We start from the raw sequence: 15,360 nt of genomic DNA on the forward strand, positions 1-15,360 counted from the left end.
CTGTGGAATACCATACTAACCCCAACTTCCTTTTACCAGAAATAAATTATTATCATGTTTAAACCTCTCCCAATTACTGATTATATCTGGTATTTGCATGGTATTTTAGAGTTGACAAAACTCCATGATTGCCCAGGATTGCACAACTAGGTAAAAGCTACTACTCAAACTTCATCTATGTGACTCCAAGTCCAGGTTCTGAGCCACTGCTCACTCCCCTACCCATCCCTGCTCCCCAGCACTGCCAGCATAGTCATTATAAATTGCAAATGTGCAATGCCCAAAACAGTCTTGCTTAAAACCATTCAGGCCTTCCCCACTGCCCCCAGAATGAATGCCAATGTCTCAGCCTGGCTCCCAAAGCCCACCAGGGTGAGGCCTTCCCTCCCACAGCTTGGTCCCTTGTACTCCTCCTTGCCATGCCCGAGAACACCTAGCTGGGGAACAGCAGTACTGAGATTCAACCCCAGCTTGCTTTGGTACCAGAGTTGATAGATTTTTTTGCTTAAATCACCATTACTCATTACTCACACAAGAGGGTAGAAAGGGCAGCTGTACAAGGGCCTATAAGACAGACAGCACAGTCGACAGGGTGAGCTTGATGGGGTGTGGGATAATGGAGGGGACGTTTCCTGGGCACAGTGATGAGAGCTGGGGTTTGAAGGATGATGAGGACTTAGCCAAGAAGACAGAGGGAAACATTCCAGGTAGAGGAAACTGCCATGTGAAGTCCATGAGTGCAGAACAGCACCGTTTGGTCCACCTAAAGCACAAAGTACAATTGTGCCAAGATGCTGAAGACACCGGGTTCTTCCTGCAAGTTTGCAGCCTGTGCTCACGTCTGTCACTGCCCTTGCCAGCATGTTCATAATCACCTCTTCCTCTCTCTGTCTCCCCCACCAGCCCTGGAGCTCCTGGGGGGAGGTAGGCAATTCTGGTCCCTAGTGCTCACGTTTGGTACACAGTCTGCATTCTATATATGTTTGTCGAGTGCCTAGAGAGTGCGGATTGTCTCAACCACATTTCGGGGCTATCAGACCGAACTAATCCTTCTGTCTTGTACTCTGAGGTAGGCGTGCTCATGGAAAAGTTATAACGAACAGCCAAGAGATGGATTGGCCAACGTGGGTGTTCGCTATAGATCTCCATGCTCCCCGATGCTTCTGACATTTCTGACTAAGTAAATGGCAAAATCCTCATTCCCTGAAAAATCTACAAAGTTCAAAGACAAGACAGGTATCCAGGCAGAAGTCATTCTGTGAAAATCCTAGTGTAAACAAGAAAAAATGTAGTTCAACAAGTTCTCCCTATAATAAAAGTTACCCAAACATTTCATCATGAGGCAAGATGCAAAATGTAAAACTTTGCACACTGTCTCTCTTTCCTTCCTTCATTCAGCAAATATGTAGCTGGCCAGCATAGGTCAAAGGCCATTCTAGGCTCTGGAATATGGAGGCTCTCTTAGTTGGGGTGCCCCTGAAAGCAGAGATGGGACAAGGACGCTTGCAGGTGATCTATTTGGGAGGTGAGCCTGGAGGAGGCAGGAAGAGCCACTTAAGACCAGGCAAAGGAGCCAGTTCCCGCTGTGGACCAACGGGCTCACCCCACTGGGGACCCCCAAGGAACTGTAAAGAGTTGGCCTCAGGCTGTCCTCCAAGGAGAAGAGGCTGAGGCCTGTGTCCGAAGCCCCGCCCTACTATTCGGGCTGCTCTGGAGGCCTCCACCCTGGGCTTCCTCAGCTCTCAGGCAGCGAGCAGAGAGATGCTACTCTGCTAGGTAGGGAGGCGAAGGGGAGGACCCGGCACCTGAAGAGCTGTCCATCACGGCTGTGCTGAAACCACAGCTGGTCGGTGGGGATGCAGGACAGGATGCATGAGGGGCCTGCTGGGACCTTGGACAGACGGGCGCCCCCCACCCAGAACTTACATTCTAGGGAGAGGAGACCCTCACCAACCAAAAGAAATGCATAAAATAAAGTGTGTATTAGAAAGCAGTAAGTCCTAGGGTGAAAAATAAAACAAAGTGAGAGGGATGGGGAGAGCCCACAGACAGGGGCTAACATTTTATTTATTTTTTTAAATTTGTATTTTTATTTAATTCTTGTTCAAGTACAGTTTTCTGTCTTATATTCCCAGCCCTGCCCCCCCCAACATTTTAAATATGGCAGTTGTGGTGTGTGAACACAGACAAGAAGTGGGTGGGGGGATGGGCCCTGCTGACATTGTGGGAAATGTATTCAGGTCGAGGGAACAGCCAGGCTGAGGCCCCCGGGGCAGGCGCAGGCCTGAGGGTTTGCAAAATCGCAAGGAGGCAGCAGGGGTAAGAGGAGACACCAAGAAGGAAAGGTTCAGTAGTGAGGGGACCCTTCCCCACAGGGGCGAGGCCCGAGGTCCGCAAAGTCACTCTCAGGTATCCATAGGACTCCTGTTCCTTGCCAGGTGCTGCCAGGTGCCTGAGCTCAAAGGACCAAACAGAGCCCCTGGTTGGGTGCTCGCCCGGTGGAAGGGAGGCCAACTTGCCCTCGGATTTAATGGATGGGATTTCCTGCAGGCCTGGCCGCAAAGGTGCCAGGCTCAGAGCTTCACGGGTACCATCTCCAGTGCTCCCCACTGCAGCCCCGTAAGGGGCACCCAGCATCCTGGCTTTGCGGTTGGGGAAACTGAGGCCCAGAGAGGTTAAGGGGATGTCCCAGGCTCCACTCAGATTCAAGCACCACCAACATCAGAGTTCTTTCCCGAAAGCCCTCGCCCTGCCACCCACGACTGCACACATCCTAACAATTAGAGTCCAGCAGAGTGGGTGTGATGACAGGAGGCTGGTAAGATCCAGAGAAGGGGACAGGGATGCCTGAATAGGAACGGGCCAAGTTGACAAGAGGAGAGGGGACTCTTGGAGGAGGGAGCAGCACGGGTAGGGGAGAAAGGTGTGAAACAGGAGGGGTGGGCGCTGGGGAACCGCAGCAGCATGCAGCACTCCAAGGGGCAAGTGAGTGGGGCGGGGGCAGGGGTGGTGGTGTGTTAGGGGGTCTCCTGGGGGGTCGTAAGCAGAGAGAAGAAATGGCCCTATTTGCAGTTCAGGGTCACGTATGTTTCTCCCTCCACTATTGGACTGCGGTCTCTTGGAGAAGAGGGCCCATCTCCCTTGCCCTGATGCCCCCCCACCCTGACCGGGCAGGTGGAAGAGAAGACGTGGAACCGGCCCTCCAGGCTGGGCTGGCCTCTGGACTTGACTGGCCACCCTCTGGCCGGGCCAGTCAAACGGTTCCCCTCAAATGTTCTCTTGGATCATTTCTGCTTGGACTTCCTTCGACGTAGGAGAGCGGCCCTGAGCCAGGCTGTGTTACCAAGTATGCCCGGTCCTGACAGTTTCCCCCACCCCGAAATTTTGGTCCTTTCTTAGGATTTAAAAAAGGATAACAAGAGAAAGAAGGGTAAGTGGTATCAAAGTTTCAAAACGGGGTTTCTTCCTGACTCTTCCACGTCCAAACATCTGTCTGCAAGGGATTTGAGCCAAAATGTGCTCAGCAAAAGAGCTAAAGCCGAGTTTGGGGCAAGACAAATCCGTGGTGAATCCTGCGCAGCGTTTAGAATGCTGGCTGGGACGCAGGGCCAACATCAGAGGGACGGGTGACATCTTGAACAGAGCCCAGGAGAGACTCGGGTCCCCCTTCCGCCATACCTGGTCAGCCAGAAGCACATTCTCTTAGATCGAATCACAGCTGGCCAGGAAAACGGGGCATTGACAATTGCCTCTTTCACCCCAGCTGCGGTCATGAGCAATTTGGCTAACACCAATGTCTTTTCAGAACACAATTAGCCTGATAATTTCATAGCTTAATAATGAGTGCTTCCTTACTGGTCACAAAGCCTTTTTTTTGTTTTCTTTGTGTTTTACCTGGATGCCAATTAGTGCTCTTGCAAAAGGTCAGCATTTTTGCCCCTCTATCTTTCAAAGTAATTAGAGACGGCCTTTTTTTTAAAAAACTACTTTAAAAAATATTTTATTTCTTTATTTCCAGAGAGAGGGGAGGGGAGGAAGAAAGAGAGGGAGAGAGACATCAGTTGGCTACCTCTCATAGGCCCCCAACTGGGGACACGGTCCACAACCCAGGCACGTGCTCTGACAGGGAATCAAACCGGTGACCCTTCAGTTTGTAGGCCGGCACTCAATCCACTGAGCCGCACCAGCCAGGGCAGAAACATCCTTCTCTAAGCAGTTCCTATGAGCCAGACTAAGTGTTTATCTAAATTATCTCAGTTAATCCTTCCAAGAACTCTGAGATCTAATTATGTCTAAATCCTATAGTAATTCCTGCTAGACAAGGGAAAGAGTTGGGCTTTTAAGGTTAGGAAAGTCCTCAAAGATTTCGCAGCCGGAGACAGGCAAGCTGTCTGACAGGTGTTCTGGACCGCACAACTTCCTTCCCACGTGGAATGTGCCTGTAACCATAGCAATGGAGGCCTGAGAAAAGCCCCTGGATGCTTAAGGAACCACCTCTCTCAGTTGGCTGTGGTCCTACAGATGTCTCAGATACGAGGTCCCCCGGCTGCCATGGTGTCTGTCCTACTACATTTTAGGCAAGCGGTCACAACCTCTCCAGCCCATGACACCCCTAAGAACTTGTCTACATCTAGGTTCCCTCGAAAAGGGAGCCTGAAGCAAAGTGTATGTGCTAACACATTTTGGGGGGTGCGACCCCAGGTCAGAAGGAGTGAGGGAAAACAGGCAGGGAAGGAGGGAAAGCCGAGGAAAACGCTTATGGAGCAGACCCCGGCTTTGCCAGGGAACGCAGCCCACTGGTCAGCCCTGCAAGACAGATTTGCATAAGCCATTTGGAACCGTGGGTGGGGAAAGGGGGTGGACGACCTGCCGGAGACCTTTTCTCTCATTGATCAACATTCATACCACAGGGAGTCAACTCCCCCCATCTTTCGGGTTGGCCCCTACAGACAGCCTCAGGGGAATCAGATCCCACCCAATCTCTGGAGTTTGGGACTTCAGTTGAGCAGAAGCCAAAACCTCCGTGAAGATGGTCAGGCTGAGCGTGGACCCACTGCAGCTGGGGTCCCTTCCAAGGAGGGCATGATGGCGGTCTCACTGGAACGCAGCTCTCACCCTCGGGGAGGCGGCGAGAGATAGTAGTATGGGGGGGGGCATGATGACAATGACGATGACGATGATGGCCGTCCTCTCCGCTGAACCACACGAGGAGCCAGGGGGAGCTGAGCAAATCTGAGGAAGTGCAAAATGGGTTCCAATACAACCCACCCTTTGCGTTATTCAGAGTTGCTCACACCCACTTACGATATTTGGATCTAACTTAAGAACAAGCTAGCATCAATCTGAGAGTGAAGGTACAAGTCCTGTTTTTGAGGTGGTCAGTCATAACTTCCTAAGATATAAAAACATTAACAAACCAGGCGATGGTCCCACTGCTACAGCTGGTCCCAGGGCCATAACGGGCACTCCTCATCTTCCCTCCACCCACACCTCTCTTTCTAGATTTCTCCAGCCAGCTTGTCAGCTGGTCTAGGTTCTTAACTGCAGGGTCTGTGGGTTACTCAGCCCATTTGTGGTTTCCTCTGAGCACAAAAACCCCAGCAAAACCCAAGGTAACAAAATACTATAGGTGGGAGTGGGGGCAGGGTTTAAACAACAGAAATTCACTTTTTTCTCAGTTCTGGAGGCTGGAAGCCCCATAACATTCCAGCAGGGTCGGCTTTTGGTGAGAGTTCTCTTCTTGGCTCATGGACAGCTGCGTAGTCCTCACGTGGCCTTTCTCCCGAGCTCAGTGGGACAGAGGGGGAAGAGAAAGAGGGAGAACATGCATGCCCTGATCTCTCTATTCTCAAAAGGGCACCAACACTATTGGGTTAGGGCCCCACCTTTATGAACTCATTTAACTTTCATTTCCTCCTAAAAAGCCCATCTGCAAATAGTCACACTGGCAGTTACATCTTCAACATATGAATTGGGCCGAAAGAGGGCACAATTCGGTCCATAGCACCAGATATATTCTGCCCTGTGCCCACTGTGTGACAGCAAGCCTAGATCGTGGTCATCGAGGATGATCATCCTACCCCTGTAGCGGGCCCCTCTCTGACTGCTGGTCCCCGGCATGAACAGCCTGTGGTGCCCAGAGAATAGTTACAGCTTCCAGTTCAGTGGAGCCCTTACTATACACACTGGTGGAAGCTTCACCCCATAGGAGCCAGGGCCTCTCACACCGGAGAGTCTAAGTTGGCAGGAACAAGGAACGCAGTCTTCAGGCATCTCACTGGCTGTTGGGCCCAGAGGGGCCAAGCCTACGTCCACACCTTGGTTCCCAGACTTGTGTATTCTAGTGACTGGAGACACTCTTACTGACTCACATTATATCCAGGAGGAAAACGTCTCCAGCCCACAAGCTCTTGTCTCTAGGATGACCTGGAGCTGAGCCTTCGGCAGACCACGCCGTGGTTCGGGGAGGTGCTAAGATGGCCAGAGAGAGGCCGGCTGACCTCTACAGGGTGGGTCCTCCTGTCCCCGTGGGTGCCAAGAGCTTCCTTGCCAGCAAAAGCTCTCTGGTGCGTATCAGTGGGAGGCAGAAAAACCTGTTGTGCCCACTCCACGAACTCACAGATTTCCTGTGCGCCTGACCCCCAGGAGGTCACCCCTGCATTGCCCCAGGAGCCAGTGCCTGTCTGCTCCTCGGGCCAGCTCTCCCGCCGCCCTTAAGCAGGGATGAATGCACAGTAGTCTGTCCCCCACTACGCCAATATGCTGCAGACGAGGCCTCGGTCCTTTCATCCTCTGTCAGGCGGTCACAGGTAGCCTCCTCTTTGAGGCTGTAGGTACAGGTGAGGAAGAACTTGCGCAGGGCTCAGGGTCTAGGCCACCTGCCGATGTAACTTACCTGTTCCTTGTGGACTTGCTTGAGCGTGGCCCTAAGCGTGCCACCTCTGTCTCACGTCAGGTGGCTGCTGTTCCTGACCAGCCTTCTCACTCAGCAGCGTCGCCCAGCCCGTCATCTAAGGCGCCCCACCCCCTTCAACCCCTGGGCTCTGGGTTGTGAACAAACAGCTCATTTTCTGTCATAAAAAATCCTGCTATCTTTCTGCTCTTGCACTCTTGATTTTCTTTAAAAAACAATTATACAAACTGAGCAATATCCTTGTCTCCACTGGTCTCATCCCCAGTGACACCATGATCTGTCACTCACTGAAATAGACACCTATGACTCAGGTCAGCCCGATTGCCACTGTAGCCTTGCTGTCCTTATGGTAATTATGTCCCCTGGGTCTCTCATGACTCGGGAGTCCAGCTGGCCTTTGCGAGACATCGATTCCCACTGATGCTAAGGAGTCAGTTTCCCTACCATTTCCACCCTTGAACTCAGCCTTCAGAGGATTGCTACCATCCAACCTCTCACACAGAAGCTGGCACTTCCCCCACCCACCAACGAAGGGAATGTCCTCTGGGCCACCCCAGGAGACAGTCAGGTGGTGGTCTCACGATGTTAATATGTGTGCATCTCCGAGGCTTCTGTTCCTTTTCTCAATAGTGTGCCAGGAAACTTCTAGCATCTCATGTAGGCTACTGTCATGGGAACGAGCACCATCTTGGTAAGGCACCTGCGTCAACAGGGTCACTGCTCGGTCTCCAGGCCGAGAGGAGCTGCTCTGTTGTGACGAAGGAGAAAAGGGGTGCTTCTACCAGCCAGAGGATTTAGGGAGATTTGGGGGTTCAAGAATCTCAGGCTTGTGCACCCAAATGCCCCTATTCCAGGGCCCTGACTTGGACGTAGGACACCTGGGCGGCTGCATGCTTGGTGTTCTTTTCAGCTTGCCACAGAGCATGCCTTAGGTCAGCAAACAGCTTCCCTGAATCTACCCCCTTTTTGGGGCAAAACTTCAATACCATCAGAAGAAGCCATCTAAGCTCACAATCCTCACAGTTATCACTTCCCAGAGTGATCGAGTGCAGCAGGTGCTTGACCTCCCAATGCCTTGCTTTCTACATGCATCTCATTCCAATTAGCTACAGGGGAAGCTGCAGAAATTACATCACTATTTGCCACATAGGACCCTGCCTACCCTCAGTAATGAGGCCCCTATTGCTGCCAGATAGATGGGGAAGCCCGCTGCAATGTCCATCCAGAACATTCTCTCTCTAGAGCGTCTGGCAGCGCCAAATTGTCCCAGGTCCCTTAGGAGGCAGAGCTTGAAGCAATGCTTACTTGCCAACACTTTATTGAGGGATACAACCTCAGGTCCACAAAACTAAGGGGCAGGGAGAGGAAGCGAAGCAAGGAAGGAAGAAAGGGAACACAAGGTTGTGGGTTGCCAAGCTGGCCCCATCTTCTGCAAAAAGCATTGTTGGTTGCTCCTTCATGCCTTGAATATCCCTGGAGGGCCGAAGGAACCACTGCCAACCTAAGCCAGGACCGAGCCTCATTTGTGTTCCCCTGGTCACAGTTTGCCCAAGGTTTCCCTGCCTCTCTGAGTGGGGTTTCCTGGCCCCCAGAGGCAGATCCTGGGTACTGTGGTGTGGGCTGCCATATGAGTCCAGCAGGGGTGAGAAGAGCCAGAGCCTGCCTGCGTCCTGCCATGACAGGAGGGGGCCCGTGACGGAGCCTAGCCTTCACCTGAGAAAGGCTGTGATGTTCCATGGTGGCAGGAGGGCCAGGTCACACTGAAGAGTAGCCTACTTTGGGTCCAGACCAGGGCTACCAAAGGCCAGAACGGACAACGCAGGCTTTCCAACGTGCAAAACCTGCCCGGATCCTTCCAAAGTATTGGACCTCTAGTTTGGGGGGTCAGTACTTCGGAAGCCCAGCTGAGCAGCTGTGTGGTCCTGGGTAAGTCACTTCTCTGAACTTGTCAAATGGGGCAATTACATTTACCTCGCAGAACTGTGAGAACTGGAGTAAAACGTAGCATAAAGAACGTTTTTAAGTGGCAAAGAGCTCCATGAAGAAACATCACTGACCAAAATATCCTGCCCGGGATAATGGGGTGGAAAGGCGTTAAAATGCTGTGTTACTTGGACCTCAGCTGCCCACCAGGGCTCCATGTTGTGCCCCACCCTCCGGTTTCGCACCACTGGTGAGACACAGGCGTCTAGGAAGTCTCCACGCACACCAGTGTTTTATTCCCATCTCTCCTCCCGCAACTGTGGGCCCCCTTAGGGCACCAACAAGACCTGATGTGTCCACTGTTGTGTACCCAGCATCCAACGTGCTGCCTGGCCCTTAGTAGGTGCTCTATGTACGAAATGAAAAAGTGAACGAGTGAACGAATGACCCGGAATCTCCACATCTTTGTCCAAGGGGCTCCTACCACGTGAAAGGCCCCTCGACTCCCAGCAGGTCACCTCATCCTGGGAACTTTCACGGACCCTCCCTCCAGCCTTCACGCCTCTGTCCCCTTACAGCGCAGGTCCCTCTCTCAGCCACGGCCGAGAGTGGAATGGCCGATTCGATTACCCATCTCCCAGATCAGACCCCAAGTTCCTGGAGGAAAGGGATGCGGCCTCATTCCTATTTGTCCCCAGCATCTCCCTGGTTCACATGGGTCTCCGCAGAGCTCCTACGGGAAGAGCCTAGGTCAGCGCTCCACATAAAGGCGGTCCCTAGGAAACTGGTCTGAAAGCCGATCTGCACGGCGAACAGTCTGTACTTAGAGTGTGCGTTTATAGGGGTGACTTAAGGGTGCCCACAGAGACTGGGGAAACGAAGAAATATTTCTTCAGTGAATGTACTACAGTGCCTGATGCCCCACCCTCTGTCCAGAGCCCCTGGTACCATCGTCCAAACGAAAACTAGGATTGGCCATGCCTTGGGGACCCTTCTGCAAGGCCACCCCCATCGGTCAAAGCGCTTGCCGCTAGCTTGCACCAGATGAGCAGAGCAGTTTCGACTACCTGCGGTGCGGCCTGGGAGCCGGGGGCGACTTGTTTGAAAGAAACATACGGGGCTGCTTAGCGACTACTTGTTGATGGTCTCGCCGCAAACAGAGGAGCTGGAGGTGGCTGAGGAGAAACAGCGGTGGAGAGACCTTCCCCAGGGCCGTCAGCAACTCCTGCCCAGACGCAGCCCTGTGGGTGGAGAGGGGCCTGAGGGAGGGAGAGCGAACTCTTGGCCCCTGCGCCTGAGCCCCGGCACCCGCGGGAGCTTCCGTCCCCTCCGAAAGGGTCCTCAAGGACAGAGCGCCAACAGGGGTCTCCGCGAATCAGTCCTTACCCCCTTCCCGCCGCCTCGGAGAAACTTGGGAGGAGGGCAAGCAAGGAGCAAGTCTCCCCTGGAGCTGAGTCGCCTTCCTCGCGGGCGAATTAATAAATGATTGAGCGCCCAATTCACAACAGCCTCGCTAGATGGAGACCAGGAATCACTGCAGCAGCGCTGACGGCGGCGGCGGCGGGGAGCGCGGGCGGGAGCGCTGCCCGCGCGGGAGGCGGGCGAGGCTCTGGCGAGGCTCACGTCTGTTTTCCTTTTTCGTGCATTATTTATTTCGCCTCCGCCTGCGGCCCTGCTGCCCGAGCGGGCGCTCCCAGCCGGCGTCTCTCGCCGCTGCCTCTCGCGGGCCGGCGTGACGGACGAGGAGAGCTCCTGCACCCCCGCGCCCTGGGCAGCCGCGCGGCGCCACCGCCAAGGGCGGGGACCCGGGGAGGGCACGCGCTGCTTGCTCCGGGCGGCTAGGAAAAGACTTTCCCCGCCCCCGCCTCCGCCTCGGCAGCCTGCCCTGGCCCTGGGCGCCGGGTGCCGCCCCTCCCGCCCGGTGCGCGGCCAGGCGCAGCCTGGAGCCACCGCGCCCTGCACCCAGTGCGAGCGCGCACCGCCTGGGACCCCAGCTCAGCGGCCCCGGAGGCCCAAGCCGCACGCAAACTTTTGCTCCAGTGCCCGGTGCTCCTCCCAGGCACGTGAAGCCCCCAAGCGCCCGCGCAGTCGCTAGGGTGAGCACCGAGGCCCCGCCTAGAGGGCGGGGGACTGGGGAGGCGGCTGGCTTTAAATGGGGGCCGTCCGGCGGCTCGGGGACAGTCTGTGGCGGAGGGAGTAAGACCTCCCTTCGCCGCGCCGAGACGCGGCTGGGGCGGCCCCCAGGCAAGGTGGCGTGAAGCACTGGAGGGGTGCGGGCGGAGATGGAGACCTGGGGGAAGCTCACGCTCTGGGGCGGGAGGCCGGGGCTCGGGAGAGCGTTCCAGGGTAAATGGGGTGCGCACGGAGGCGCATATGTTGCAGGTGCGCAGTGAGGGCTAGCAGGGCAAGGAGGCAAGGAGGGTGCCAGCAGCGTGTGATTTCGTGGTGTTGTGCATGCAGGGTCAGCGAGTGTGCAGGCAGGAGTCGGTGGGTGTGCTCGCAGGGTGAGTGATTTCCGCCGGGTTTGAAGTGTGCTAACTGTGGGAGTGAGTTGTGTATGGCTGTTTCTGGGGTGACACACAGGACTCTCCATGTGTGCTTGACTGTTTCTGAAGCGCATGGGGCCAAGGTGTGCGTGCAGGATTCTGGGGATGTGCACCTGGGCCAAGGTATTCACGCAGGGTTCTGAGGGCATGCACCAGGATAGAGTGCGAGTTCTGGGAAGTCGGTTCCTGCCAGTGTGCACGAGAAGTCATCGAATGTGCAAACTGGAGTGAGGGGACAGGCTAGATTTACGAGGGTGCCCCAGGGTGCGGGGCGTGCCTGTGCAGCCGGGGCTGCTTGCTCAGTGTTCGGGTGCGCGACCAGGACAGTACCCGCGCGGCGCCCGCCTGACCCAAGCTTTGCTCCCCTGACAGTTCGCCCCGAGAGCGGGTGCCACGGGCCGAGATGCTCCTCCGGGACCTGGTCCTGCGCCGCGGCTGCTGTTGGCCCTCGCTGCTGCTGCACTGCGCGCTCCACCCGCTCTGGGGCTTCGTGCAGGTGAGCGCTGGCGCCAGTTGCGCGGACTGCAGGGGCTTGGTGACCAGGGCAGGACCGGGTGGGGGCGGGGTGCCACTTCATTCTTTGACCCCAGCTTCCTGCAGCCCTCCTCTGATTAGTCCTAGAGAGAATTTAGGTAAAGAAAAGATGCTAGGGCCTCCCCAAAGTATGACCAGGAAGAGATGAGAGACTCTGGAGGAAGGCTTCAGTTGTGGCCTGAGGCCCGCAAAACAGGGCCTCAGAACTGGAAGGGTTAGGGAATGCTTGGTGGCATTGGGGGGGGGGGGGCGGGTTGGGTATTATTCCCGTGCTTATGTGAGTTGAACAGTCCAAAGAAGAAGAGATGGGCAAGACTGCTTGCCAGTCTGCCATGGCCCATGAGCTGTCCCAGGTTATGGGGCCCTCCTGGGAACCAGCTCAGTCAGTCTTGCTTGGGTGGTGGCTGAGTGACCACTGGGCGAGGACCAGGAACTCTGAAGCTGGACCCAACATGCTGGTTGAGTGGGTGGGTCCATCAGCGTCCCCCGACCCCTCAACCTGGCACCAGGCCCTTCTGCCCTCTTCCCTGGCTGGCCTCTGCCTCACTCACAGTTGTTTTCCTTTCAAAACTGACAGCTTCCTTTAACGTGTGAAACAGCGTTATTAAACTCAGCTGTGCTTCGTCAGGATGCAGGGCTTTGTCACTTTTAAACACTCAGGCAGTTGAGGACCAGCTTCCCTTGTTCAACTTGGAGTCGAGCCTCAGATATGATGTTCACTTCATTTGCTTCCCGTTTTCCCTAAGACTTTTCAGCTAGTGTGGAGAGCAGCCCAATGATGTTGTCTTTCTCCACCACTAGAATTCTCCCGGATAGAAACTGGAGACTCACCACTACCACCACCAAAAGAAATAATTGTGCAAAAGTCAGCCCAGTTTTTTATCAGTGTCTTTCAGCCAGGTGGTACTTACACAAGTGTGTGTGTGTGTGTGTGTGTGTGTGTGTGTTTCAGATGCTGTTACTCAACACAAATCAATTTGCGTGCAAACCAATTAGAAAAGGAACCCACTAGACAAGTAGAATGGATAAAATCTTGGCTGCAGGCTCTGGAAAAAATTACTCTAGAAATGATAAGGACTGGGAAGCCAAGGGAAAGGGGCTTGGGGAAGGATGGACCTGGTTTTCAAGCAAGAGCTGAGTCGAGGGGAACAGAGGGAAGAAGAAAACGGAAGGTCATGAAGCTGAGTATTTCCCTGTAAGTGGGGTGCTTAAGCCCTGTCACGTCATGGGAGTGTCTCGAACATAGAGAAAGAACTCCGAGTTTCCATGAAAGTTATGCCAGAAGAGCCCCCCGAAGTCGTAAGCATTTGGAAGGGTGAGACTGATGTGATAAAGTCTTCTAATTAATAGAATAATTGGTGAAGTGAGAGACCTGTGGTCCCCAGTGCCCCTGGTTCCTACCTTGAAATCAGCCCGAAGCCTCTGGAGGCTGCCGAGATGATAAGAAACTCAATCGTTCAAGTCAGATGACATTTAAATTGCCGCAAGGTTGGTGTGGGGGCATCCATTAGCCTCCCCCCTCTTCTCTTTAATGTGTCTGGAATTGAGATTTTGAGCTTTTGTGATGTAGGGTTCTTCTAAGTTCACTTCCAGATGATTCCTTTTTTTTTTTTTTTTTGCAAGCAGAGAGGATGACAGGCTGGCAAATTTATTAGGTGTGACAGGAGTGTGTCTCATCAAGTCACTGTGGTGCTGGCCTGTCTCCATAAAAGATGCCAGAAGCCATCATCTTTATGGGCGTCCTCCTAAAGCCACCGGCGGGGAGACAGGCTCCGGTCCGAGCCTATGGGTTTCTGTGTGCGGACAAGGTGCCACCCCCAGACCCAAGTGATGCTGACCTCCCCCTACGGCCAGCCACTACAGCTTCACTTAAGAATTCAGCAGTATTTACTGGGCACCTACTGTTTGCCAGGCCCTGTGTTAAGTGCAAGGGACCTAGTGGTCCCTGCCCTCGGGGCAGCGGCAGCCTGGCACTGGAGAGAGATAATTAAACAAGTACTTACAGGCAGATAGCTCCACAGGAGATGGGACCCGGCAGGAGAGACCGAGCGGTCTCACAGGTGTGGTGCTTCGGCTGAGGCAGGAACCGGGAGAAGTCAGGAGCGGAGGTGGCGGGAGTGAAGCGAGTAGGTGGAGGGAACAGCCCCTGGCCTGGAGGGGAGAGGGTGAGGCCACTGTCATGAGCCACTAACATCGTATCTTGCAGTTTGGACTTCCTCCTAGGGGCAATGGGACTGTCAAAGGCTTATGCAAGAGATGACATGACCTCAAATGGGCATTTTAGACATCTCAGTCCAGCTCCAGCCAGAAAGATGGATTTGGGGCAGGGAGCAAGGAGGCAAGGGTCAAGGAGGCTGGTGATGGTACAGTTGCCAGATTGAGCAAATAAAAATACAGGATGTATAGTTAAATTTGAATTTCAGATAAACCACAGATTGTTCTTTAGCACAATAAATATATCCCATTACAATATTTGGGACATACTTATACTAAAAATTTGGTTGTGTATCTGAAATTAACAGGGCATCCTGCATTTCACCTAGCAACCCTACGGGAGAGGCGAGGGCTGCCCAGCAGAGAGAGGACAGGGTCCTAGTTTAGAGGGGGAATGGAGAGAATGGATGGATACAAGTCCTGTTTAGGAGGCAGCATCCCCTGGACCAGAGAGCTGAACCGAGTGGCCAGGAGTGGGAGCTGGCAGCCATGGAGCCCCTTGTGCCCCAGACCACATGACAGGTACCCAATCCAGGTGACTGCAGGATCGACCCATGCCTCAGGATTCTGGCCCCAGGAAAACACTGCCGAGCAGGGGAGGGGAGGCAGAGGGTGGCAAAGCTGGAGTGAAAACTGGTCCCAGGAAGTCATGATACTGGCTTTTGCTCTGTGGGCTGTAGGCGAGTCATTGACTTCTCTGGGCCTCTGCTCCTTCTTAGTCAAGTCCCGCTAAGAGTAGGTGACCTCAAGGGCAAGTTTGTTATCCTTGTGGGACTCCCTAAGATATAAACCAATCAAGCCAGGTATGGATGCAAGCTCCCAGTACTAAGATTTCCTCTCTACTTGCCTAAATGCCACCCCACCACCCCACAGGACCCCGAAGTGGACCTGGGTTGTGGGGGACAAGCTAGACCCCGTGTGTCCGCACTGGGCGGCAGATCACCTCCCAACACGTCTTTTCCCTGAGCCCCCGCGAACCCGGGCCCTGGGCAGCCCCGGCAGATCACTCACCCTCACTGAGCCTGCTGCCCCTCCTGCTATGTGTGGATGGTAACAACCACCCTCCCAGTTATCCTCTCGGTGAAATGACAGCGCGTCTCCCATAGCCGGCACACAGCAGAGCTCGGCAAGTCACACTCGGTCAGGATTAATGAAGCACAGGCTCATCTACCTGCCAGCTTAAGTGGGGGGAGCGAACATTACAAAACAGTGGGGAAGATGCCCCAAACA

General features: G+C 54.4%; 1 protein-coding gene across 2 annotated transcripts in view; it reads left to right on the forward strand.

Annotated features, from left to right (window-relative positions):
- The first annotated feature begins 10,702 nt into the window (after positions 1-10,702).
- PRIMA1 (proline rich membrane anchor 1) overlaps positions 10,703-15,360 on the forward strand; it is a 48,111-nt gene continuing 43,453 nt past the window's right edge. The window contains exons 1-2 of one of the 2 annotated variants that reach the window (XM_037031527.1): positions 10,703-10,932; positions 11,755-11,878. In XM_037031527.1, coding sequence (XP_036887422.1) covers positions 11,786-11,878 — 93 coding nt within the window. In that variant the 5' untranslated portion in view covers positions 10,703-10,932; positions 11,755-11,785. Of the gene's footprint in view, positions 10,933-11,028; positions 11,086-11,754; positions 11,879-15,360 lie in introns of those variants that run through there. The other variant, XM_037031528.1, reaches the window with a different exon arrangement.

The sequence above is a fragment of the Sturnira hondurensis genome, unplaced genomic scaffold (genome assembly GCF_014824575.4).
Source record: "Sturnira hondurensis isolate 20B ecotype Veracruz unplaced genomic scaffold, ASM1482457v3 Scaffold0021143, whole genome shotgun sequence".
In the NCBI taxonomy this organism is placed as follows: domain Eukaryota; kingdom Metazoa; phylum Chordata; class Mammalia; order Chiroptera; family Phyllostomidae; genus Sturnira; species Sturnira hondurensis.